The sequence below is a fragment of the Mastomys coucha genome, unplaced genomic scaffold, assembly GCF_008632895.1.
Source record: "Mastomys coucha isolate ucsf_1 unplaced genomic scaffold, UCSF_Mcou_1 pScaffold23, whole genome shotgun sequence".
NCBI classification, from domain to species: Eukaryota; Metazoa; Chordata; class Mammalia; order Rodentia; family Muridae; genus Mastomys; species Mastomys coucha.
In genome coordinates this window covers 55,807,929-55,833,367 of record NW_022196906.1, presented here as the reverse complement: position 1 = coordinate 55,833,367, position 25,439 = coordinate 55,807,929, and the positions used below count along the sequence as shown (strand labels likewise).

Genomic DNA, 25,439 nt, shown 5'->3' with positions numbered 1-25,439 from the left:
TATATATATATATATATATATATATATATATATATATACATATAGTTTATATGTATGAGAGGAGACTGAATGGTCCCCCACAATTGTGAAACTATATATATATATGTATATATGTATATATATACATATATATATATAGTTTCACAGTAGGAATTATTTCGTCTGACACTAGGAACATGAGCTAAAGTGTGTGACACAAACCCAAATGGCATTGTAAACTATTCCATTATTACTTTCACTTTTTGATTTCTGGGGTGTGAAGCTGGATTTAACTAAGTTATGGTATACCAGACTGGCGTTTCTGGCATAGGATTCCACTTACACTAACTATCTAATGGATTTACATAATAATCATCAGAGAGGGTCAACATACAGAAAGGGACATACCCAGTTGCTCCCAAAGGACTCCCCAAGCCCTGCCTGAATCTAAGCAGGCCCTAGAATCTAACTGCAGAGTAGCAATCAGAAAAAAATTCAAACTGTGTGAAACTCTAAAGATAAATAGTTTGCTGAGAGAGGGAGAAAGAGATCTTGAAAGATCTAGACTATATTTAGATTGTGAATCACAGAAAGAAATATTGGAAATTATGAGGCCTGAGTGAGAACTATAAATGCATTTTATTGTTGTACTTATCGCTGTCCTCATCTCTATGACAAGAGCCTGACAGAAGCTGGAGGACATTGTTCTGGTACAAAGTTTCAGGCCATCATGGTGGTGGTGGGTGTGGCAGCAGGCTGGAGTGACTTGTGGCCAAGAAGTGGGAAAGTTGGGCAGCTAGTCTTTACATCTTTATAATAGGTCAGGAAGAAGGGTGCTCAGACAGGAACAGGAGGTGATGTCACATATCACGGGATATCAAAGCCTTCCCCCAATGACCCACTTCTGCTAGAAATACAACTCTCTAAGCTTCCACCAACCCCCAAAGCAGCCATGCCAGCTGGGCACCGTGTGTTGAAGCCTGTGAGCCCGTGGAGAGCATGTCACAGTCAAACAGAACAGTGATACTTAAGTTAAATGGTGGTATTCGGGTTATATTTTACAACTAGATCCTACCTTTTGGATTTGGTAAAAATTTTTACTATTTCAGCAATGAAATGTCTATGGCTTCCCAGATTCACATTCAGTAGAGGTGACCACATCATAACTGGAAGGGCTGGGGTGCTCAGGTGCAATTTCCTCAGGATGAGTGACAGCTTCATGGGCTCATTACACCGTCCACTCAACTTTCTATGCTTGTCGTTCACAATCAAAAAGCTAAACAAACCTTACCCACGTCATTCCTGCATGAGACAGCTGCTCTTGCCTGCTAACAAAATCATTAGCATCACGAGACAGTCAGGGAGCCAGCTCCCAGGCTCCCAGAATGTGTTGGTGGATGGTAAGATGCAGGGCTGGAGACTAGAGAGAGCAAGTGTGTCCCAGGTGACCCAGTGAGCTACAGGAGCTTTGTTCTTTACCCCTGGGGATGCCATGCCACCAGAGACCCAGTCAGTCATCAGAAACCATTGTAGAGGCAACTCCTCATGGAGTTTTGATCGTCCCAGATCTTCTTTTCTCTTAAACCTTTAACTGTAGAGTATATAAGTATAGGAAAACCAACATACCAGATCAACTACACAAATTTCTAAACTACATTTTAATGTTCTCTCTCTCTCTCTCTCTCTCTCTCTCTCTCTCTCTCTCTCTCTCTCTCTCTCTCTCTCCAGTGTTAGGGGTCAAACTCAAACTCAGGGCCATATAAGTGGGATTCTAGGTAAGTAGTCTACCACAGAGCCACAACCTCAAACTTACATTTTAAGTATGATAGATGGGATGTGAACATTGCCTGCTCCCATTTCATTTCTTTCCCTCTCCTGGTGTGCTGGTGCATTTTCTCAACTCAGGTCATTATATGTCTGTATCTACATCATCTGTACCTATTTATAATCTATTGTGCATCTTCTCTCCTATCATCTATTATCTATCATTTATCTATCACCTATCTAAAAGTCTACGCTCAAATAGTGATTTTGTGTGGATTTGTGTCTTACATAAACAGAGCGATGTCTCTGAGACTTGCTCTTTTCAAACAGCATTGTGTTTTGAAGCTTACCCTAGTTGATACATAATGTTCAGGCTCATATATTTTAATACTTGTAAGTGATCTTATCATATAAGAACTAGCATCAGTTTAAAAGAATTCTTTCTTCATTATGATCAGGGTGATTGAGTTAGTTTTGCTCAAATGAAGAAGCAACCCAGGCCCCACCCACATTTCTTTGTAGACTTGAGGAAGAGTTTCTCTGGGGTCCATTCTTAAACATGGAGTTGCCAGGTCTTCGAGAGGTGAGGCTTCTCCCGCTTGCAGATCACCACTTTGCTCTGCAGAGGCTGAACCACCTTACACTCTCCCAGAGTATTTGACAAGATGAATCTATCCCCATTCTCCTAGACATTTCCTGCTGTCAAACCTACACGCTTGCCAATCCAATGGGAGGAGATTGTTCCCTCTGTGATTAGCTGTTTGCATTTCCCCCAGAACTAGCAAGATGAAGACTTTTTGAACCTTTTCCAGTCTATCTGGCTTCCTTTCCCTTGGGTCCCTGCCACTGTCTTCTACCTAGTCTTCTAGCTTTCCGCATTCATGTACTGATTGGGAAGAATCTGAATCTGTTATACAATCCAGATGCCCTCTTTTGCTGATGTACTGCATTCCTATATTTTACTGTTGTTTTCTTATTTCTTGTTGGGCCTTTCTGTACAGGCATTTTTTAATTTTAGCATCAAATTCATCTATCATCTATCTATCTATCTATCTATCTATCTATCTATCTATCTATCTATCATCTATCCCCCATCCATCTATCCAATCTATCTCTCATGATAGGTTTGTTTCCTAGGTTCTGTTCAATGGTCCTCTCTCTTCTCAGGGTTATGGGGTGATTACAAGACCACAGAGTCATACATGGAGTCTTGGCTGCCAGCCATGGAAAGTGACTGAACCCTGCCAGCTTGGCCTTCATGAATGGCTTAATTTACTGATGAACTCAAGCTCTGAATAGACTATGGAGAGGTGGAGGAACTGCAAGGGCTGGCTTCTAATGGAGGAAGTAGGTCACTGGGATCTTACCCTCCCCCTTCTTGTTACTGTAGCCTCTGCTTCCTGTTCATTGTTTGAGGTGAGTAGCCTCTGCCACAGGCTCCTGCTACCTACAAGTTTTGTTTTCCCACGGGCCAGGGTCAACTGATCCAAGGACTTTGAACTGACACTTCTGAAAAACATGAGCTAAGAGAAGTCTTCCTCTGGGAGTTGTTAGGGTTTGCTGTTGTTGGTGGTGGTGGTTTTAGTTTTGTTGTTGGTGGTGGGTTTTTTTGTTAGCTTGTTTGTTTGTCACACAGGTATAAAAGCTAGCTAATACATTATCAAATCTTCTATCTTAAAAGCTAAAAAAGTCGTTAACCACCACCCCCAGGCCCCTGGATTAATATTTGTGTGTTCTGTAAGATAGAGAGCCATTTTGGCAACGTAAATGTGGCCTATTGGCTGGCAAGACAGCTTGCTGGCCTACCACGTGCAAAGTCGTAGGTGTGGGGATAGGTAGCCGACTGTCCAGGAAATATTTGCCAAATGATGCGTTTCTCCACCGAAGCCACCACCATTTGTGTTTTGGACTCACTCCCCCGTGTATATGGTCCATTTATGGATCTCATAGGAGTGTGTTCTGTTGGTCTGTCTATACTGTATTGATAGCATGATTTCCCATGACTTTATGACATCTCATTATCTGACCACCCTCTGTCCATTCCTTGTTTGTCTTCAAAGTCATACGTAATGTTGTGGCCCCTTACTCTTCATATACATCCTAGTGTCATATTACACAGAGAACAACCTGCTTAGATTTTGTATAATTTTGCATTTATAGACCACTCAGAAAGGCATCCTTTTAAGCGAAATTGAATTTTTTTTGAAATTGAATTTTTTTTATCACTAACTTATTTAGCTTGTGATCTATAGTACTTTTAAAAATCTTTGATAGCATGGTATGGTTTTTCCTCCATAAATATCTTATGTAGATAAATCCATTGGTAGCTTTTATTGTTGTTTTAAGTGCACTTTCCTTTATATTGGGTTTCACATTTGGTTTCTGCTTATGAATATGAGTGCTACTGATTAATGAATATTGATCTTGGATCCTGTCACTTAACTCTCTTATTTGTTTTAATTGTTGTATATTCTCTCTATATGCAGACAAGACGTCTGCAAATAATTACAGCCTTGTTTCATTTCAATCATTGGATCTGTGTTTATCGCTTCATTTTGCCTTATTACGTTGGTTAATTTAAGGGGTAAATATCATAAAAGCACAGACACTGACAATGCTGTAATGAAACCCATTATTTTGTACAATTGATATATGCTAATAAAAAATTTTAAATCATAAAAAGTATTCTTGGTTTTATTCTTGCTAAAATAATACTTCTAAAACTCTATCGTACTTTAATACTTGGCTATAGGCTTAGTATAGCCACACACTATGTTTTCTACTTTGATATGTCAAGAAAAGTCATAGGAACTGGCAGAGATGGCTCAGCTATTAAAAACATTGTCAGCTCTTTCAGAGGACCAGGTTTTGATTCCCACCACCCCCATGATGACCCCCAACCATCTATAACTCTAGTTCCATAGGATCTGACATACTCTTACCCTTCCATGGGCAGTACACATATGTAATGTGTAGACATGTCTGCAGAAACACCTGTGCACGTAAAATAAAAATAAAATCTTAAATATGTACAAGAGTTTAAAGTTAAAAAGGTCATGTGTTGATCTTTGTAAGCTCCCTTATCTGTTTCATTTCATTGAGAAGCCTGAGTCATCAGGTGTTTTCCAAACCTTGTGTGTTTTCCAAAGGTTGGTTGTGCGGTTCTGTGTCAATTAAGTCTGTCATTCAAACCCGTTTTATCCTTGTCCACTCTTCTCCATGTGGTCTACCAGTTTCTCTTAAGCCTTGTTAAAACCTCCATTTCTCATGATAAGCTTGTGACAAAATGATTGCCAATTGCTTTATGTAGTTTTGGGTGTGTTAGTCTAAGCTTGGGGGACTCCTCATTCTGCCTTCTGAGTTTCTATTTATTTAAGGCTTCTCTTTCTATCAGATATGCTAGTAAGACAGATTTAGTCCAGCATATAAATTTCCCCCCTTTTTACATGTGTGCACTATATAAGTATGGGGGTGATCTGCCTTGTGTGGCACATGTAGAAAAGAGATCAGCATCTGGATATCTTTCTCAACTGCTTCTCCACCTCACTCTTTGAGGCAGGGTCTCTCCTTGAACCTGGAGATCACTGCTAGACTGGCTAGCCAGCAAGCACCCCAGGATCTACCCATCTTAGATACCCATGGTTGGAGTTAGATGCTCACCCTCCTCATGTCAAACTTTTTACATTTGTACTGGTGTATTAGTTAGGGGTTTCTTCCACCTGAATCTCAGGAGACACAGGGTATATAGCCCCAGTCACCTGGCTTTGTGTAGTCACCAACTCCCCAAAGTCTCACTTGTGAGTCATCAGTTCTGCTCTTTCTGAGCTGCCTGGAAGGTGTGCTAGCCCTACCTTAACTGTGACGTAATGCCCGAGACAGCCAAGCAGAGGTTTATTTGGGCTCACTGTCTTAGAGTTCTCGGTTCATAGTTGCCAGCTGCCATTTCTGGGCTGTAGATGAGAATGTCATGGTACAATAGAGAAGAACGTGCTCTGCCGGGAAGCACAGAGATGGGCCCGTGCTGTGTGGTCTTCTTCTTTTCCTCTTTCATTCTACCGAGGGCCTCACACTTTGAGATGGCATGTCACATTCAGTAGGTTTCCCCCCGCTTACTGTCATCATAGGAAGCATGCTCTGAGCCAGGGAGAATGTGGAGTGGAGGGTCTAACACTGGAAGAGTCTGAGCTCACCAGAGGGACTTATGTGAAGGAGGGGCTTTCTTCCCTTACTTATCACCCCAAGATTTCTCATCTCTTCCCACTAAGAGATCAGTTCTTTATGAGACTCTGAACATGCCCCATGAGGTAGACAATCTACTATATAGCCATGTATCCAAATTCCTAATCAATTTGTCCATCCATTTATGATCCAGCCAACCATGTACCCATTTATATATCTATTCATACCTACCCATCCCTCCATCTACACATCCATCCATACTTATCCATCCATTTATGATCCTGCCAACCATGTACCCATCTATATATCTATTCATACCTACCCATCCCTCCATCTACACATCCATCCATACTTATCCATCCTTCCATCCACCCATCCATAGCTACCCATCCCTCTGCCCACACATCCATTTACTTACCCATCTATCTGTTCTCTTTCCATCTATCATCTGTCTATTATATATATCCATCCTCACATCAATCAGAATATCCATTTACCTGACCATACATCTATTCATGTTTGTCTGCCCATCTGTTCAGTTAGCCAACTCCACATCAACATCTGTGTCTTAGAAACTCTACATCTATCCATTGCTGGGTAAAGGGGACATATTCCACATTAATGCAGTTTAGTGGGACATAGGCAAAGATCTTATAAGCGAGTCAAAGACATACAAAAGAGCTATTTGTGAAGCTCTGACCAAACTGCATTAAACACTGTAGAATATTAGCATTGCCTTGCTCACACACGAGTTAACTCAACTAACACTTCCTAAGTGCTAGGATGTATGTGTAGACGAAGTCCTTGCTCTCAGAGTTCACTGTCTGGAGTGGAGGTCAGTGGAGTGAAATGGTAGATTCATGCTTGTTAAGTTAAAGGAAGCAGAGGAATAGCAATTGTGAATGCAGTGGCTAGCTCAGAATAGATATGCTACCCAAACAAGGGCCTGGCAATGGTCCGCTCAGGATCTTTTAATGGCATAGTGGAAGCCCAGAGTACTAGAGTCCAGCATGGGCATTGACCTTCTGCTCCTGAGCTGTACCCGACGCCATCTTTTCCCTAGTCCCCTGCATCCCTTGGCTAAGATGGGAGCTTCTTTGCCCAGGATCTCCACCAGTCTGCTCATCCTATACCCTTAGCCTGACTTTGGGACTGGGAAATAGTGACAGGGAAGAGGCACCAAGAACTGGAGCTTGAGAAGCTAGGCTGGGGTCAGAAGGAAGGTGGAGTAAGAACTAGATTGGGTTGGGTACCTTAGAACATGCTGTTCCTTCCCCACCTCCCTTTGGCATGTCACCTATATCCTTCAGGTATGCTCAGCTCTTGTTCTCCTAGGAGCCCTTTTGCTCTGAGTCTCTTGCCCAAGGGTTAAAGCCTCTTGCCATGACATTTCACAGCATAGTAGCTGGTTTCTGTCACCGTCTCTCAATGACTGACAGCTCTGTGAAGGTATTGCCTTATTGATCCTTACATCTTAGCAACTAGAACCAGGCTTGACAATATATAAGATTCTATCACATAAGCACCCATTGGATGGATGGGATAAATGGATGCTAGATAAATGAGTGAAGAGTAGATGGATGCGAGTAGGTAACGGATGGGTAGTTGGTGGATGGACGAGCAAGATGAACAGGTGAGTTCTAGAATAGTTTCATGACTGCACTGGGCTACTATCTGTCCTCCACAAGCAATCTTTCCACCAGTAGCATTGGAGAAGGCCCAGGTAGCCTTATGCCCTACATTAGAGTCTTCCAAACAAGCTGTTGAGTCCTACCCAGTGGTCCTTCACCTTTCCTGAGACAATGACCCATAATAGGTTGAAATGGCTTAGGCTTGAGTGTTAAAAAAACAAAAAACAAAGGACTCAATATAGATGTCCCTTCACATACCAAAGGTCATTTTGTAATTTTTCAGAGCTGGCAGCTGGGGATGGAGTGGGGTGAGAGAGGGTGAGACAAGGTCTTATTTTGTAGTCCAAGCTGACCTGAAATTCACTAAATAGCCCAGGCTAGCTTCAAATTGACAGCAATCATCTCGCCTCAGCCTCCCAGGTACTGATTCCAAGGGTGAGACACTATGCCAGCTGGTATTATAGTTTTTAAATGCTTCATGAATATGGAATATGTTTACTCAGTAGACCATACTGGCCTCGAACTCAGAGATGCACTTACCACTCCATTCTAAGCGCTTCGATTAAAGGCATGTGCCACCACACCTGAACCTCTTCCTGGGTTTTGTTTGGTGCAGAATATTTTATATTGTTCATACTAAAAAAATGTTTTCCAATTCCCTATCCTATATTCCCATCATTTTGGGAGCAGTGGCTATTTTGTAATACCTTGTGAAGAGACCCTTTAGCCCTGACACCAGGTTCCTGAACCCCCATACTTTGAGCCCTTGTAAACAATCATGTGGAGATGGGGTTATCTGGGGAGCAAAAATGGCGGGAGGGGGGAGGCTGGAGAGTTGCCTTCTCTCTGGAGCCTTGACCAGATAGATCCAGGTATATGAGTTGTCAGAAACTAATGGGAGTTAACAGTGGTCTTCCGTCCCCTCCCCCACCCACAAGTACCAATTCCAACCAGTTAGAAGCTGTCCTTGGCTCCTCCTTGGAGAAAAGGGTGGTCTAGAGGGGTTGCTAGTCAGGATGGAGCTGTCATAGCCCACAGCCTCAGGTTGGCTCCTCCCTGAAGCTAGTCTATCAAGCAAAATGAGCCAGGTGAATGATCTATCTAGGCTTCATTCTGAGGCCCTCCCTTCTTTAGTGGCATTCTCCTTGCCTGAAGGGCCAGCAGGCCACCGGTGTGACTGACAGTGACCTTGACACAGTAACAAATGGAGAACCACTAAAATCCTGGGTCCTCTGAGAGGCTTATTTCAGCAACGGGTGTATGAAGGCCAGGCAATTAATTTTCAGTCTTTTCTGCTTTTCCAGCCTTCTTGGGATCATTCACCCAGCCTTGCCCTGTTGCCCCAGCCTTGCTCAGCATTTAAAAGCATACTTTTGTGATCCAGAGAGTGAACATCTGTCACTCCATCAATGAAGCTTACGAAAAATGCAGACTTTCTGGGTCCCAAGGATCATGATGCTTACTTGAACTACTCACTTACATGATATTCACTTGAAATTTCCTCATTTTGCCCAGATAGCTTCTGTGGACAGCCATATAAGAGTGTGGTGCTGCCCCTATGGCCTGTCTGCCTGTGAGACCCATCTTAGCCAGAGGTTCCCAGCCTGGTGCATAGACCAAAGGCGGTGGTGTAGGTAGGCACAGGACTACAGAAAGCCCAACAACCCTGTACAGACTTTTGATGGGGTGGGAGGGAGGCCGAGGTGACAATGGGTATAGGGCTCCCTGATGAGATGCTTCCCAGGTTCCAGAATGCAACTGGACCAACCATGAACCCCACTTCCCCAGGCATGACTGAGACACTGGAGGGGAAAAGGCAATTAAAACACAACAATGCAAACCAACCTTTTTAAATAGTAACTTTTAAAAATATAAAAAGCTTCATTACAATGACTTTTCAATTTTTCTTTTTCTTCAGGAATAACTCTTTTCCACCCTAACCCTCCCTTCTGGCTAGAGCCTTAACAAGTGGTGGCCACTGACCATCTGAAACCCAGAGACAGACGGACAGAATCCAGACAGGCACAACGACATGCCTCTCAGGAAGGTGCAGGGTGCCACGGTTTTTCCATGTCCCAGCATACATCCTGTTCGGGGCAGCCGCTCAGCTGGAGCACTGGAGATGGGCAGATTTTACTCATCTTTCTTCCCAGACGGAGTCCCACATTATAAAATAATCCATAAAAATGCAATATAAAAACTCTTCCATATGCTACATCCACGGAGAGCCCACCAGCAGGGCTCATACGGTCTTTAGCTTTTCTTTAATAAAACAACAAAAGACCAAAACAAAACAAGGCAAACCTAATACCACAAACATTGGTACCCTAGAGGTGATATCTGTCCCAGCCCCCAGCCCGCTGTCCCGACAATCTTCTCAGACTTACGACCCAGGGGTCACCATTTCCCTGCTTCAGGGAGCAGAAAGGGGCTGAGAGCAGGAAAGGGGAGACGGCATCTTATCAAAGGGTAGCACTTCTAATCATTTTTATTCAAATAAAAAAAAAAAGCACCCACACCAGTCGCTGTTTTTCTCTGGTAGCTCCCTGAGCTGAGTTGCTTCGCCTCCCCCCCACCCCATATGGAATCCTTTCTAGGCTGCGCTAGTCGGAGAGGGAGTCCCCTTGAACTTCTATTCCTCATCACAATGATTGAGTGTGCACCAAAGAGAAAGATGGGGTCGGGGGGAGGGCAGGGGACAGAAAGAGATGGAGGTCAGGAGGTGTGAGGGCAAAGCAAGAGACAGATGGAGCAGAGGGACCCACAGGAAATCCTCGCTGTTCCTGTGGGTAACAGCCCAGGCTGGCCCATCCCAGTACTGTCCATCAGCTTGTCTGTCCATCTGCCTATCATTCCATCTAAAGATGGTGCTAAAACCCGTGTGGAGATATACGTCAGTCCCAGTGGGCCAGGACGGTTTACCTATTCCCGGGAAACTTCTCATTCTGCTCCCCAACTTTCTATCTCTGCCTACTTTCCCCACAGAACAGCTGTTATAAAAAAATTAAGAAAGAAAAAAAGAAAGAAAAGAAAAGCCACCACCATGAGTGGGTCACAAATACAGCAGGCAAAATACACGGCGAGCATTGGTGGGAAGGGGCTCCTCCCTCACTGGCCAGTCGGCAACCACAGTCTCTTATTTACATTGTTCACAAACCTTGTGCACTGCACAATCAGAATGAGGCACCCCTCCCCAGAAACAACAATGTCTACTCCTGCATCCCACCCCCCCCCAACCCGGAGTAGGGAGGGGACAGGTCAGAAAGGGGAGGAAGAGACAGAGACTCATGAGGATGTCTGTGGGGGAAACGGAAGCAGAAGCCTCCAGAGAAAACTAATTGAAGCATCTGCCAGCACTGGTTAGGGGGAGAGGAGAGAGTCCTTCAAGTCTGTCAGACACATCAATCCACGAAGGGGCGTGCGTCCTCTCCACCTTCCGTGAGGGCAGCCCACAATGCTGCTCCCTCATTCTTCCGCTGTCCTCGGGGGGCCTGGCCAGCATCTCCCTGTCAGGGCCGCGTGGGTGTCTCCCAGAGTTTGACAGGCCTGTTAGAGTCCTTGTTCAGTAGATGACCTCGTAAACTGTGGCCTTCTTGTCACCAGAGCCTGTTACAATATATTTGTCATCCGCGGAAATGTCACAGCTCAAGACAGATGAGGATTCTTTCGACTGGGGGAGAAAGACATAGAAACATGAAGACATTCAGTGTGGGGAGAAGACAGACAGGAATTCACTCTGGGTACTCTATGGCTCTTCAGGGTTCTGAATGAAATCACCTCCAATTCTCCAGCTCAGGCTGGAGCAGTTGGTGATAGAAAGAGGCCCACTTCCTCTAGGGGCTTGGAGTCCCCTCCCACCTACCTCTTCATCTGGAACACCTCCTGCTCTGGCTATTGTTCCCCAAGTTTAAGCATGAAAACAGGACACTTAGCATAAGCATCTCTGCTAAGTTTACTGATGGGAAGGAGCACTTCAGAGCCACGGCCTCATCAACAGACAGACCCCTTGAGCTGGACCAGCTAGAAAGACTGGTCCTGCGGTTTGCAGGCCCTCAACAAAACTAGAGACTTTCCAAGGGACACATGTGGCACATGGGACCAGATATTTAAGCAGGAAACTGAAACGGGCGTGTGTGTGTGTGTGTGTGTGTGTGTGTGTGTGTGTGTGTGTGTGTAAGGGCAAGAGTGATTGTAAGAAAAACAAGTGATTATGAGTTGCACTGTAGAGGACTGTGTGTGTCTGAGATGGAGGGGCTCTAGATCTTTAAATCTGTAAAAAATGCACATCCGTTCTAGCACCTGTCACACTGATGGCTTGGGGTGGCCATTGTGACCTGAATGGGTGTCACTGGGTTAAATGGCTACTCCATGGGCCCAGCTGCCCAGAGCCAGCCAAGCTCACTCTGTTTTTACACACCAGGTACCACATGAGTGAGTCCCTTCCTAGAAGCTCTTACCCTCAGGATCATATAAGCCTTTAGCAACAGAGGGTGTGGCTTTCTCTAGTCCCCCACATCTTCTCCTCTGGGGGTCCTCCATCTAGTAAGGGCTAATGGGAGGTGGGGGGTGGCAGGTCTGCTCTTAGCTCCAGACTCCTTCTGCCCTGCCTCCTGCTGCCCTCAGCCCCACAGCTGTGGCAGAATCCTGACTTGGGGAGTGGAGATGAAGATCAGGAAGAGTACCTGGAAGATGCTGGCTCCGTAAGGCGTCCTCCACGCATTGAGAAGGTTGTCTTTCCCAGTGCTCACAAACCACTTGCCTGCAAAGCCGAAGCAAAGGGGCCCTCAGATTGTGGCTTGCTGCCCTGTGCAGCAAGACCCACCCCAGCAGTGTCTGCCCCTCATGCAAACATCCCCAGACATGCTTAGCCAGGGTTTTGCGCTTGCTGTTCTCTCCACTCCTGAAGAGCAGTGGCAAGCATGGCACATAGATACCTAAAGGATGACTTTCCCCGTTGTCCGGGGGCGGGGGGGCCGGGATGGCAAAACAGGAGAACAAAATTTAGTGAACTGTGTTGGGCATGTTTCCCCTAAAAGAGCCCCGCCAAAGCCACTAAAGTCAGCTAGTCCTTCCCAGTCTATGACCGGAAGGTGGGGAAAGTACCAGAAACAGGCAAAGCCCAATAGTCAGAGAGGACTTCCCCCCACGAGGGCTCCTAGCTGTGGCCTCTAACATCCCCCAAAGCCACATGCTCTTCCCAGCCAGTTTCTCTGAGGCTAAGAGTTGGCACCATGTGTCCACAGCTGTGGCCATAACCTTCAGAAAAGATCCAGGTCAACATGGAAAGCCTTTGGCCTCCTGTCCTGAGGGTTTAGTGTCCCCAAGTGACATCTCTACCCAAGACAAGGATAGGGAACTCCAGGATACTAAAGAGGCACAGGCTTGGCTGACTCAAGACTGTGGGTCCCCCTCTTCCCCATCTCCTAGTGGATCAGGCTCCCCACGCTGGCTCTCATGCCAGGCTGGGGCCTCGGGGCTTACCACAGTAGGCAAACTTGAGGGACAGCACGCAGCTCTCGTGCAGATGCAGCTGGTACTTGTCGGGCTTGGTGTGGTGCAGGACCTCCACATTGCTGCTCTCCATGCCCACAGCCAGCCACTCCCCAGTGGGGCAGTAACCCAGGGAGAAGATCTGCAAGGGCAGACAGTTCAGTGTCCCCTCTGCCTGCAGGGCTGGAGCAGCCCCTTGGGCAGGGTTAGGTCGCCCCTCACTCCACCCTCACCACTTACAAACAAACCCAATAACCAGCTGTCTGTTGCCCCTCTCCGCTACCCCAGGGGTGTCATTTGTATCCCACTGAGGAAGCTGGCTCTGGAGTTAGAGCAGGAAGGGCTGCAATTCCCAGGCTCTGCAAGCTGCGCTCAGCTCACTCCTTAAGAAACTGGCAATAACTATACTCCACATTAAGGTACCAATGGTTAAAATGAAGCAAGTCTAACAAGCAAGAAATACCAAGGCTCATGGGCGAGGTTTACCAGAGCTGGGAGGGAGCTATGAGCAAACTGCGGAGCACAGGGAACAAGCTGTGGACTTAGGATGAGTCAGGTGTGTGTACATCTTTGAGGCCACGCAATGCCTACTCTACACCACTGTGGCAGCTTCCAAGCAACCTTTCTAGATGACTCGGGCTGGTCCCTTGGCAGTCAATCATGATCCTGTGTGGTCACTCTCTCCCCTGACAGGTGCTGGGGCCCAAGAGGAAGCACACAGTGCTTGGGCTACACACCTGGGAGGTGAAATCGTGTTGCTGTAGCTGCCGTCCTTCACGCAGGTCCCAGGAGCGCACGGTGTTGTCCAGACCCCCGGTCCACAGCTTAGTGCCATCATGAGAGATGTCTATACAGCTGGCCCCATCTGTGTGGCCTTGGAACTGCCTATGAAGGCCAAGCAAGGAAGAAGGGTGAGCCCCAGGGAGTCCCTGACTGCCAATCATCCCAAGGACTGGGCCAGCTATACAGCCAAGCTAGAGGGAAACTGGAGGTCCAAAAGGTTAGATCACATGCCTCACAACCTTAGCTCACAGGAAGCAGAGCTAGACCAGGCCCCTGCTCTTCCATTCAGGGATGCTACCAAGGACAGTTTCCTGGAGAACAGATCTCTGATTCAATGTATCTAGGTGGGACTCCTGGGGAGCCCACTCTGCTCTAAAGAAGGTAATGGAGAGGAAGGCAGAAAAACTCTAAAGGATTTTTCTATCATGTTTAGGACCTGCCTTTGGGACACACTCCTCAACCCAATCTGCACTGTCTCTATTTAACTTAACTCATTTATAAGGCTCTGGCCCAAAACATGCCCAGAGGTTTCATGGGTAACACTGGAAAGTGACTGTGGGCAGGCACCACCATCTACCACCGCACAGGTAGTGTGACTCAGAGGAGAACACCACACAGAATCCAATAGAGCTGCACAGGATGTCTCTTAGACAGGACTCACAAAGCTCAGCTGCTCCACTCCACCTGGCCCTCACCATTAAACAAGGCTGCATTTCTCCACTCCTCAAGCTGCTTTCCCAGAACTGTTCAAAGCTCTGCCTTCCCCAACATCTTCCCCCAAGCTCCTAGGCTCAAGGGGCCCTCCATGAGCTGCTCTTTCTGCCTCTGCACCTGATCACCCTACACTTCTCCAAAAGGACCAACATCATGGGCTGGGTGCTTTGCATAGGCACAAGCACCTTTGCCAACCTCACCTGACCAGGGTCTGGTTGTGCAGATCCCAAACTGCAATGTTCCCATCGCTGCAGCAGGAGAAACAGACTTTGGCATCAGGACTGATAGCCAGGGCATAACAGGCTGGAGCCGAGGACGTCAGCTCAGCCTTGATTCGGGGTGTGGGCGAGGCCAGGTCCCAGATGGTAAGCGTGCTGGCCTCACCACCCACAATGAGCGTGCGCCCATCGGGGAGAAGCTTGCACGAGCGGATGTAGTTGTCCCTGTTCTAGAAGGAGAAGAACAGAGTCAAGTGCTATCCACTTGCTTGGTCGTGGATTACGGAAGCTACATTAGGTAATTTAACATCCTTACAAAGTGTCTTAAAATCCTGAAGACTACTCCGCACCCAGTTCTACACCCATTCAGGTTCTCCTGCCTTTCTCTAGAATCTTGAGCCTAGGTGTCATCTCCATTTGCAGATGCCCCCCAACCAGGGCCAGAGAAGTTAGTCAGCCCTTCCCACCCTGGGTGTGTCTGTCCTGTTTTCCTCTGCCTCCTACAGCTACAGAAGAAGCCTGTGGCCCTAGCTTCTCACCAGGCAGTCCAGCTGGGAAATGGGACTCTTGCTGCCTGGCTGGCTGATGTCCCATATCTTCACACAGCCCTTGCCGCCTGTGTAGACGTGTCGTGTGGGATTGCTGATGGTCACAGCACATACCACCTCCCCGTGACTGAGCGTGTTGATCTGCCGGGCATGCCTGGGAATACCAGGGCCTGCTAGCGCATCATGGGGGAAGGGCACAGGTTGCATCTGCCCATCAGCACTCACATGGAAGGAGTATGCCCTGCAAGAAGGAGGTGAGTCACTCCTGCTGTCCACCCCTAACATGTCCCACATGCCCCATCCAAATCAATGTATACACATTGTGACTTTCTGCCCTTGACTCCAAGCCCCTCTCCCATAAATCCCTTAAGTCTAGGAGCCCTTGGGTACTGGGATGGCGCCATCAGGTTGGAACCTACTTAATATTCCAACCATACATCCTTGCTCCAAAATCAGCTTAGGAGCTCCATGGATGTTATAGAGTGCTCCCTCCAATACCATCCCATCCACACACTCTTGAGACATGCCAATCTCCAGACACACCAGTCTGGGAAAGGACCCAATTAAATGCCACAACCTGCCTCTGAAGTCAGGTGATACTAGGGATGGAGCATCTTCCTGCCTCTCTGAAGGCAAAAAATGATGAGGTTATCTGAGCCACAGGGACTCAGCTTGGTCTGCTGTTACCGTGAGTGCCCTTCTCGGTGGCCATGGTGGCATGAGATCTATTACAAGTACAGGGCATGTTTCTATGTGGTCCCAATAACCCATGTAGGCAAAGGGCAAGGTAATACCGTGCTCTACAGAAGAGCAGGGGAACTGGAGGTGGGGTAGGGGCTGGGTAGAACCTGAAGGAGTCCCCGGAGCCCACACTGCTCCCTGGACTCTGCTTACAAGCATTCTGACTCTCCCAGAGCCATCAACTAGGGCCTCAGAGTCCGAGTTCCCCTGGTGGAGGGGGGTTTCTGGTACTGACTTCCTTGGGTGATGACCATGCCTATGTGCCTCAGGAGAGACAGACACCTTCCTAGAGGACACTGAGTCCAGCAAGACCCCGTGCTCAGGGGATGGATGGGGGTATTTTATCTGTCTACCCCATGAAGCATGCAAAAAGAATAGCCAAGTGCTTACGGTTTCCCTCCAGGAATGGAGGCGAGACTGGAGGGCAGGCCTGTGGCCCTCATCGGGGGGTGAGGGTCAAAACCAACCTACAAAGAAAGGAGAGTGGCTCAGTCAGTCTGCTATCACATAGCCTCACCCTGTTCCCCATGGCTATCATCTAGGCCTGCTGCACCCTGTGACTTCTCCAGAACCAAGTGACAGCACTGCTGAGCAGAGCCTGTGTCAGAGAAGACAGATGCCAGAAAAAGTGTCCTGCTAGGGCAGTAACAGACAGGATGGCAATAATAAATCCCACCTCACAGTACCCCCTCTACTCTTCCAGACAGCGTAGGCCCTGCCCTATCTCTCTTCTTCCTGAGTGTGCTGTAAGCCCATGGAGTGGGGCTACCCAAAGTGTCCTGGAAAGTGAGTCCCCTCTGCCAGCCTTAATCCTGTTTGTCCACAGTAACTGTCACCACCAGGCCCACCTCCTAAATCCCTGCTATCTGGCCAGATGACACAAAGTTTTTATTGGGAATCATACCCCAATACGATATTCAGGGTATTATCCAGAGGTCTCAGATGAGAGAGGGCAGTCCAAGCGTTACCTTAAGTCACCTGTGTCTGACAGGCAGGTCTGACGCCCCATAAGTAAACTCTCTACACAGGTGCTCTTCCCAGAGCAGCTGTAGAGTGCCCACAGCTGTCCTGGCTAGTTTTATGTCAACCTGACACAAACTAGAGTCATAAGAAAGGAGGGAACCTCAATTGAGAAAACATCTCCAGAAGATCCAGCCGTAGGGTACTTTTTTAATTAGTGATGGACAGGGGAGGGCTCAGCCCATTATGGGTGGTGGCATCCCTGGGCTGGTGGTCCCAGATTCTATATGAAAGCAGGTTGAGCAAAGCCATGAGAGCAATCCAGGAAGCAGCAGCCCTCCATGGCCCCTGCATCAGCTCCTGCCTTCAGGTTCCTGCTCTGCTTGAATTCCTGCCCCCACTGCTTTTGGGAATGAACTGTTCTATGGAACTGAGTGAGATAAACTTTTCCTCTCCAAGTTGTTTTTGGTCATGGTGTTTCATCGCAGTGATAATAGAGACCTTAAGAGAAAACCCAAGGGTCCCTCCAGCATGCAGAGATACGCTTACTACATTACTACATTAACCCTGCCAGCTCCCACTCCCAACCCAATCCCCACCACCACCAAAAGGAGCCAAAAGGTCTACGTACAGCTCCAAAGCTCACCATTGGCGATCGGCCATAGGCGGCGGCTGCAGCGGCTGCGGCGGCGCTCATCTGGGATGGGATGTTGTGTAGGCCAGCATAGGCGCTTGGGCTGGTGAGGGAGCCATTCATCTCGTGGTGGCTCATCATGGCAAAGGGTGCTGGATAGGAGCTGGTGAGGGTGATGGGTGTTCGCAGGGCCGAAGCTGTGAGGACGGGAACGAGGAGGTGGGATCAGTGGGGAGGAGGCATCTGGGAGAGGGAGCTCACCCTTCTGATACACAAAGCTGAGGCCTACATTCTGAAACATCTTACCCAACTGAACCCCTGACGACTTCAGAGGCCAAGGTTGGAGTCATTTCTTTTCTGAGGGCCACACACAGCCCAGAGAAGAGGGCTTACTCAGGAGTTAACAAAACCATTAAGTGAAGTGGACACAGGTCTAGGGTAACAACCTGTTAGATGCTCGTTCCACATACTTGGCCCAGCAGAGGCCTCGTAGACTCTGGCATACCAATGTTAAAGACAGATCCAGGCAGACCCATGAATCCCCAGCTTGGACACACTTTGTTGCTGGCCATCTGTTTGGCTTCATCTAGCCAGGGACCAACCTCCCCTCCCCCCTCCGATCATCCCGGGCCCCATGGTGCCTACCCATTATACCTATCGGGTCCATGCCTGGAGGTTTGCCCGGCATTGACCGGAGCCCCGGGGTGGTGCTGGTGCCTGGAGTTGGGGCATCGTTCCTTGGTGTTGGTGTGTTGGACTTGAGCCCAGGTGTGGAAGATTTGTCATTCTGAGAAGGGAAGACACAGAGACCAAGAGACACCATGAGGATTCCTCCCAAGAGTTGGGCAAAATGCCTAGCTCTGGTCCCACATGAAGCCAAGCATGGGTTGAACAGAAGTCCCTGGTTGGCAGGGATGGTGGTGAAGGTTCTAATTTAAAGATGCAGGAACCAAGGCTCTGAAACATTCACTAGTGTGGGTTAATGATTCAAACATAGCCAATCCCAACAGCTATACCCAACTCCCACCCTGCAAGCAGCAGGACTGGAGCTCTAGCCTCGGCACTCACTCACGCCTCCAGTCTCTCCCCTCCCCCACCTCGGTAAGGTGCCGGGACAGACCCCACATACATGACCAAGGTCTTTGGTCTTGGAGGAAGGTGTACTGCTGGAGGAAGCCACAGAGGCCGGGCTGGTGGGGGCATCTTTCTTCAGACCACGGGCTTTGTCCAGCCCATTCTCAGGAGGGGAGTGTGCTGGGCTCACCCGGGGCGTCGCTGGGTCCTGAAAGGACAAGTGTCACAGAGCTCTTAAACTGCAAGCAGGTATCCCTGCCCCGCCAAGAGGAAGGCAGTGGGCACAGGTGGGAGGCGATTAGCTCTGAATGACCTAGACCCTGAGCCCTCTACCTCACAAGTAGGGTGAAACAACAATGTGAAAGCAGGGAGGAGTGACCTGCCCCAGGTCACACACAAATCCAGAACACTAAACAGCAAGGTTGCACAGGGCCTTATTAGAGAGTCTCTCCAGGAAAGCATACTCCCCAAGCCTAGGGAGGGAGGACAGGGCCACCTAGACATCTATGGGACTCGAAGACTGCTGCTTCCTGAGGCCTTTCGGAACCCACACCTCGGCAAGCCATTTGCCTCCCTGTTTCCCTGATGTTCCAAGAGACCTTACCTACAGAGGATCTGTCCCAAACCAACCCTCCCTACAACTAACTGTGGCCTGCCCTTACCTCATTGGAGACATCCACCACCAGGTCGTCACTCTTGTCCCCATCGCTGTCCTATAAGCAAGAGAGAAGCCAGTAAGAGCCCATGTCAACCCCTGATCTGCTCAAGCCTAACCCTGTACCCCAACAACTCCAACCAAACCCCAAAACCTGTGCTGCTCTGCTGCTGGGCTCCCTGCCCTCTATGAGCAGCCTTGGAATTCCTTCCTCTGGCTCTGACGTGTCTAAGCAACCTGAGCCTTCTGAAAGCCGGAACCTCCTTCCCAGCCTGCATTCTGGTTACAGTCACTCCTAAGGCCAGTCTCATCTTTACACCCTCCCCCCCATCACTCTGGCAGAGGTGACTGGCTTCACTCTGCAGTGCAGCTGAGCTTTGTGTAACATGTTTAGAGCCACAGGGCAGCCAGATGGGACAAAGATGACTCGGTAGTAGCCCCTCTAGACTCAGATCTCACCCCTGTTCAGTCTGGCAACGGAGGACACATAACCGTGCTCCCACTGGGATCTCACAGATCAAGGTCACGGCATCGGGTTCTTACAAACTGTGTCTCTATGGCTGAATGCCTGGCGTGGACTATGAAGACCGTGGGGCTCACACTGGAGTACACCAGAACACCCCCTTGGAGCTCGGGGTGCAGCAGAGAACTATCTAGTAGGTCGTCCTTCAGCTCTCCCCAGACTGCATGTAGGCTGGGACAACTTCCTTGTCCATTTCTCTCCCAATGGCTCACCTGACTACAGGGTACGTATGAACCTCCCTCTGGGCCCTGACACAACCACCAGTCTCTCAGATTCAGAACTCAACTGCCAGAGTTGAGGCCAAAGCCAGCACACAATCCTATCCAATGAAGCCACTTGTCGATCCCTACATACGTATCGGCTCAGGCTGTCCTTCTCTTCCGCTTTCCGCTTCTTGGCTTCCAGGCTGTAGTCTGCAGAGCCCCGGTGCTTCTCACTGGCCCGGAGGCTTTCTGAGGGTGACACGGAATTGTTCTGGAAGAAGAGGATCTTGGGGTCAAAACTCCATGCTGAATGTAATATTGCACATAGGCCGAGTCAACTAAGAGCGGATGACAGGGGGCCAGAAGGAAGCGGACAGACACTCCGAGTCTGCAGATCCGGTTCTCCCAGGACATTCCCAGGACACCTTGAGTCCCTGGGAACTTGCCCAAAATATCAATTTTTAGAAGCAAGGTACTGCATTTCTGTTTCCTGGCCTGAGGCGAGGTCCCTAGAGAGTGAGGGGCCCCCGTCACTCAATTTACTCAAAGGAAAGATGTGTCTTTTCAAGTCAGACCTGAGCCATAGACGGGCACACAGGAAGAACTTCCATTCTAAGTTTGGCAGTGAATGAGAAAAGGTGCTGAGCTGCAGATAAAGCCCTAAGCGGAGATGAGCAACTCAGTCCTGGCTCCTCCACTGGCAAGCCTCCAGCAAACTGAAGAGAAACCAGGGTCACAAACCCTTCCCTTAAAATGACAGGACCTCCCATAGGGTGGGGATGAGTGTCCCGAGAGAGCAGGGCCCTGTGGAGTGGCGAGACCAAGCTAAGAGGAAGGTAAGGTTTCATGCTGGGGAGAGCACTGGGAGTTCTCAGTTCTTCCTCTGCTACAGAGGGAGGAAGGGGGAATCCCTAGGGATGACAGGCCTGAGAAAGAGGAAGATCTGAGGCAGAGGAGCAGCAGGGAAGGTGTCCTATGGCTGTGCACAGGGAGGGAAACCTCTGGCAAGGGCTGTCTGCAAACCTTGAAGGCCTATTGCCCCTTCAGGATACTATGAACTCTATGGCTACCTCCAGCACCACCGTACCACTGTTTGAATGTAAAATGCTCCACAGGCTAAGGGGTTAGAACACTTGGTCCCAATTGATAGGGGCGTCTTAGAACCTTCTGGACATGGAGTCTGGCTGGCAAACACAGGGCCACAGGGGATTATAGGCGAGCTCTGATACGGCCCAGCTTTTTCCTAACTGTGGCTAGGATGTAACCAATTCCCTCACACTCCTTGCTTCCTCTAAGCCACAATGTAACCATTAACGGACTGTACACCCTCAAACCACGAGCCAAATAATCCTTTCTTGCTCCAGTTATTTTATCATAATGATAAGAAAAGTACTGATAAACCTACCCATGTTTAGACTGACAATAATGTCAGGAGTGATAGAACGAGTCAGAGGATCCTGGTCTAACTATAGTGACAAGGGTGGCCACAAGTCCACACATGCTAAAGATGCAGGCTGGAGTCATGTGGTAACACGGAGCAAGACGATGGGTTCACAAAGAAGGGACATTGAAGGTAGGTAGGGTAATCCTTCTCGTCTCCTTTCCCCATTTTACTAGAGGCCAATGCTGGCCCAGGGATGGGGTTCACTGGCAGGGAACGAGGCGGGGTGGCCAGCAGGTGGATGGGTTTGGGGGAATGGTGTGGGAGGGAGCCAGCCGCAGAACTTAATTTCCTTTCCTAAGCCGGTTTTCTGGGCAGCTCTTCCCTGCCAAGTTTCTGCCTGAAGCAAATTAAAATGGCAGAGTTATCAAGCCTTGAAGAAAAAAAATGGAGGTTATAATGGAACTGCAGCTCAACCTTCCCCGCAGCCGGGCGAGCGGCGGCGATGCGCTCACAGCCGCAATTCAATTAGTTGCTGCAAGCACAGGCAGAAAAAAAAAAATCACCGTCATTTCATTTCATTTCCTCCGATGGTGGCGGCCACCCTGTGCTAAGCAGAAATGCTTCCAGCCCCTCAGGCTGGCTGCCCCTGCGCAGGCGGGTGATGGAGGAGAGGGAGGGGACGGGGTGGCTGCTCGTGTTTCTCCTTGCGACCTAGTGCGAGAACAGGGAACTCTTTCTTCTCATGCAGTCAGGCTGAAAACCCTTGCCGCTACCGGAGAGTCATGTCAGGCATTTAGCGGCATCGATCCAGCCCGCCTCTGGTTGGCAGGCAGCCAAAAAACTAAGTATTTTTTATTGCTTCAGCTAGACAAGGAAATATGAATGAAGCTACCTCTAATTGGACTCCAGACTAACCCCTCTGGGACAGCTTCCAGCCTGTCCACCCGGCCCCCTCCCCTCTCTGACACAGCCTTGTCCTTCCTGCCGGAGGCCTTGACTGTTGACAACCTGTTTTCCTAAGGCTGATTATTTCAATCTCCACCATCCAACGCCATGGCCCTGAGGATGCAGCCCCCAGAGTACTACCCAACCCCCACCAGTACCTCTCTGAGCTACCCAGCCCTAGGATGTCATGGGATTCATCCCTGTTCATTCCCTAGTCCCCATTTGAGTCAACCTAGCTTGGATGCCAGGAGCCTTATGGGGGAAAAGGGCTGTGCACTGGGGGGTGTGGGGGTCCCTCTGGATTTCAGGCAGAAAGCTTTCAGCAGGGGCACAAAGCCAAAAGCCAATAGGTATGAAGAAGTGGGTGCTGGGCTTCAATACCCACTTCTTAGGGAAGCCCCTCACCCTCACCAAGTAATGAGCCCTGTTACAGGGGGTCTGCCTACCAAAGCTCAAATGCTATCTGGGCAGGGTAATTCCCATGATACGCCAAAGGAGACTGGGGCTCCGAGGTCAAGACATAAGACCTCATAAGGGGATTGTATTGAAGCTGGGGCGGGGTGGAGGTTGGGGGAGGGGTAGGGAGACAACACAGGTGGACACACCTATTCCAGCTCGACTTACATAGGGAAACTGCCTCTCCAAAAACATGCCACTGTTTAAGGATCAACACCAAAGCAATCAAAATGGATTCAGCTTTAATCAATCCTTTCTTCTGTGCCTAGCCATTCCTAAGCCCAAGGGGGCGGGGCCTGGATTTCTGAGCAGGCAGGCAGGGCAAGAAGAGACAGCTAATGTGAGGTATGAGAACAGGCTGGATGGAGGGAGGGATTGGAAAAGGCAGCGGCTCAGGCAGAGGGAGCTTTCTGAGGAAGCTGCTGCCCGGACAGACAGCTAGTTAAAGGCCTGACATTCCAAGTCCTACTTAACATGAGGTAATAAGGAAAGCCATCCTAGCAGATTAAGATGGTCCCGGATACAAGCTCGGCGATGAGGAATAAAATAGCTCTGCTAATCGCTGGAGGATTTTTTTTTTTCTATCCAGACTCCACTGTGCTCATTCAGAGGGCTTATTCACTTGAAACAGAACCTCGGAGCCTCAGTGTGATCAGAAAGATTTACAGCAAATCTCTGAGCTGGCAGACACGCAGGCGGCCTGGCCTTAATACCTGCTTGCTAGCACTTTCTTCAACTGAGTAAAAGTGCAGAGCAGGGAGAAACCTCAGGCATCTGGAGAAAGGAGGGTTCGGGATTATGCTGGAAGCAGGCATCCAGCGTACAGGGCTGATGAACCATCAACCCAGGCAGCATCGGGAACAGCACCAGAGTTTAGAGTCCTGGGCTCAGGCCAAGGACTCCAAAAAGCCCCTTGGAAGATGTAGGGCGGTGAGCTAATGGCTTCAGTTGACGGGTGGGTCTCTTTGTAAAGAGGACTTAGAGGTCACTCAGGCAAGCGCCTAGAGCTAACAGCTTCCCCCTCAATTAAAGGTCACTCAACAGAAGACAGCAACTCCTGTGTTATGACAGACAGTAACTACCCCTAGTACTGGATGTGGACAGAGACACGGTCACCCACACATCAGCCCTGAAGCCAGGTCTTCCAGCTGTGGGCACACATAAACAAACGATAAATAAAAACCCCAGCTTCCACCCACAGAGCACAACGGGAAACTGGGGTTAGCTGTGGGTAGCACAGGCTACTTGCCAGGCCTGTAGTTCTAGGAACAACCCTCTAGGCAGGCCCACCCTCCTCCCATACCCACCCCAACACCAAGAGCACCCTTACTTACTGTGCTGGACTCTCTCTCTGAGAAACAGGAAGGCCAGGACAGGAGGAGGGTCAGGACCCCCAAGGAAAAAGAAAGAGGGAAAAAAAACAAGGTAAAGGTCACTCTCAGCTCGGCTAACCTTTGTGATTCATTAAAGCCACCTCACTGGTTAGCCTGACTCTAGTTCCCTGGGTGCAGTGAAAGCAGGTCCCTTATATGTCATCCCAATGGTCCCCTCCCACAGTGTCCAATATGGCCTGGAATCCAGGCCATTAGCCTTCTTCCTGGTGTGTCAAAAAGACTTTGGTTTACTTTTCACTGTATTTTCTAGAATCATTAAGTGGGAGCTGGGAAGGTTATTGCTTTAAAAACAACGCAATTTGGAAATGACTTCTACTGTTTTGCTTTCTTAACGCCATTCTCTGTTTCTTTGCCAAAAAGCCCCCAGAAGCTTAGGCCTCTGGTCACACCATTCCAGCTAAGCAGCAGCTCTCATTGTCCTCTCCTCTTCTGTCAAGAAGGGACAAAACAGTTGGCCCTGGGCTCGGGCTCCTAGGATACAGCACGGACTAGGGCTTGGAGGGTGGTGACTCCTCCCCGAAAGTCCCTGGGAGCTTGGAAGACCATGTGGCCCAGTAAATACCTAAAAGCCAACCAAATATACAAGCTGGCAGCTTTACAAAGAGGCAGCATGGGGGCCAGGTCCTTGTTCTGTTCCCTCTGATGTCCTCCTGAGCCCCAATAGTCCTATTCAGAGGGCTGGGGCAAGAGCTCCCATTCCTTGTCTCTCTAGTCACTTCTCTGCTGGAGTATTCCTGAGACCCTGCACTCCACTAACTAGTCTGAGACAGGGTCTCAAATACCCTGGGCCAACCTTGAACTCACTACACAGATGAGAAATACCATTACCTTTCCCCCTTTCTGCCTCCATCTCCCAGTGCTGGGTTTACCTGCATGCCACTACCAACCCCGGTTTATATAGTGCCAAGAGATGAACTCAGGGTTTGGGCATGCTTGGCAAACACTCTTACCAACTGAGCAACATCCCCAGCAGTGCTGCCTCTTGGAAGGTGTCCCAGTGATGAGATATAGAGATCCAGGAAGATAGCAACAAAAGGCTACAACGAGGCCCCAACTCAAGCTCCTTTAAGAAAGGCACCCAATGCAATCATGAAAGCACCCTGAAGGACAGGCCGGGCTGACCCTAAAGAATTGTCAGGGTGCTACTAGAAATATGGGGGCCGT

The 25,439-nt window shown here is 48.9% G+C and overlaps 1 protein-coding gene across 13 annotated transcripts in view; it reads right to left on the bottom strand.

Moving 5' to 3' along the window:
- Nucleotides 1-9,391: 9,391 nt before the first annotated feature.
- The window catches only part of Tle3 (TLE family member 3, transcriptional corepressor), a 46,319-nt gene continuing 30,271 nt past the window's right edge, over nt 9,392-25,439 (bottom strand). For 4 of the 13 annotated variants that reach the window (XM_031346095.1, XM_031346101.1, XM_031346097.1 and 1 more), the window contains exons 8-20: nt 24,216-24,232; nt 20,248-20,367; nt 19,378-19,428; nt 18,771-18,923; nt 18,287-18,428; nt 17,639-17,838; nt 16,438-16,514; nt 15,298-15,547; nt 14,741-14,988; nt 13,781-13,928; nt 13,035-13,185; nt 12,236-12,312; nt 9,392-11,223 (exon numbers count right to left, since the gene is read on the bottom strand). In XM_031346095.1, the coding sequence (XP_031201955.1) occupies nt 11,116-11,223; nt 12,236-12,312; nt 13,035-13,185; nt 13,781-13,928; nt 14,741-14,988; nt 15,298-15,547; nt 16,438-16,514; nt 17,639-17,838; nt 18,287-18,428; nt 18,771-18,923; nt 19,378-19,428; nt 20,248-20,367; nt 24,216-24,232 (1,742 nt within the window). In that variant the 3' untranslated portion in view covers nt 9,392-11,115. The remainder of the gene's footprint in view (nt 11,224-12,235; nt 12,313-13,034; nt 13,186-13,780; nt 13,929-14,740; nt 14,989-15,297; nt 15,548-16,437; nt 16,515-17,638; nt 17,839-18,286; nt 18,429-18,770; nt 18,924-19,377; nt 19,429-20,247; nt 20,368-24,215; nt 24,233-25,439) is intronic. The other 9 variants (XM_031346105.1, XM_031346099.1, XM_031346106.1 and 6 more) reach the window with 3 other exon arrangements.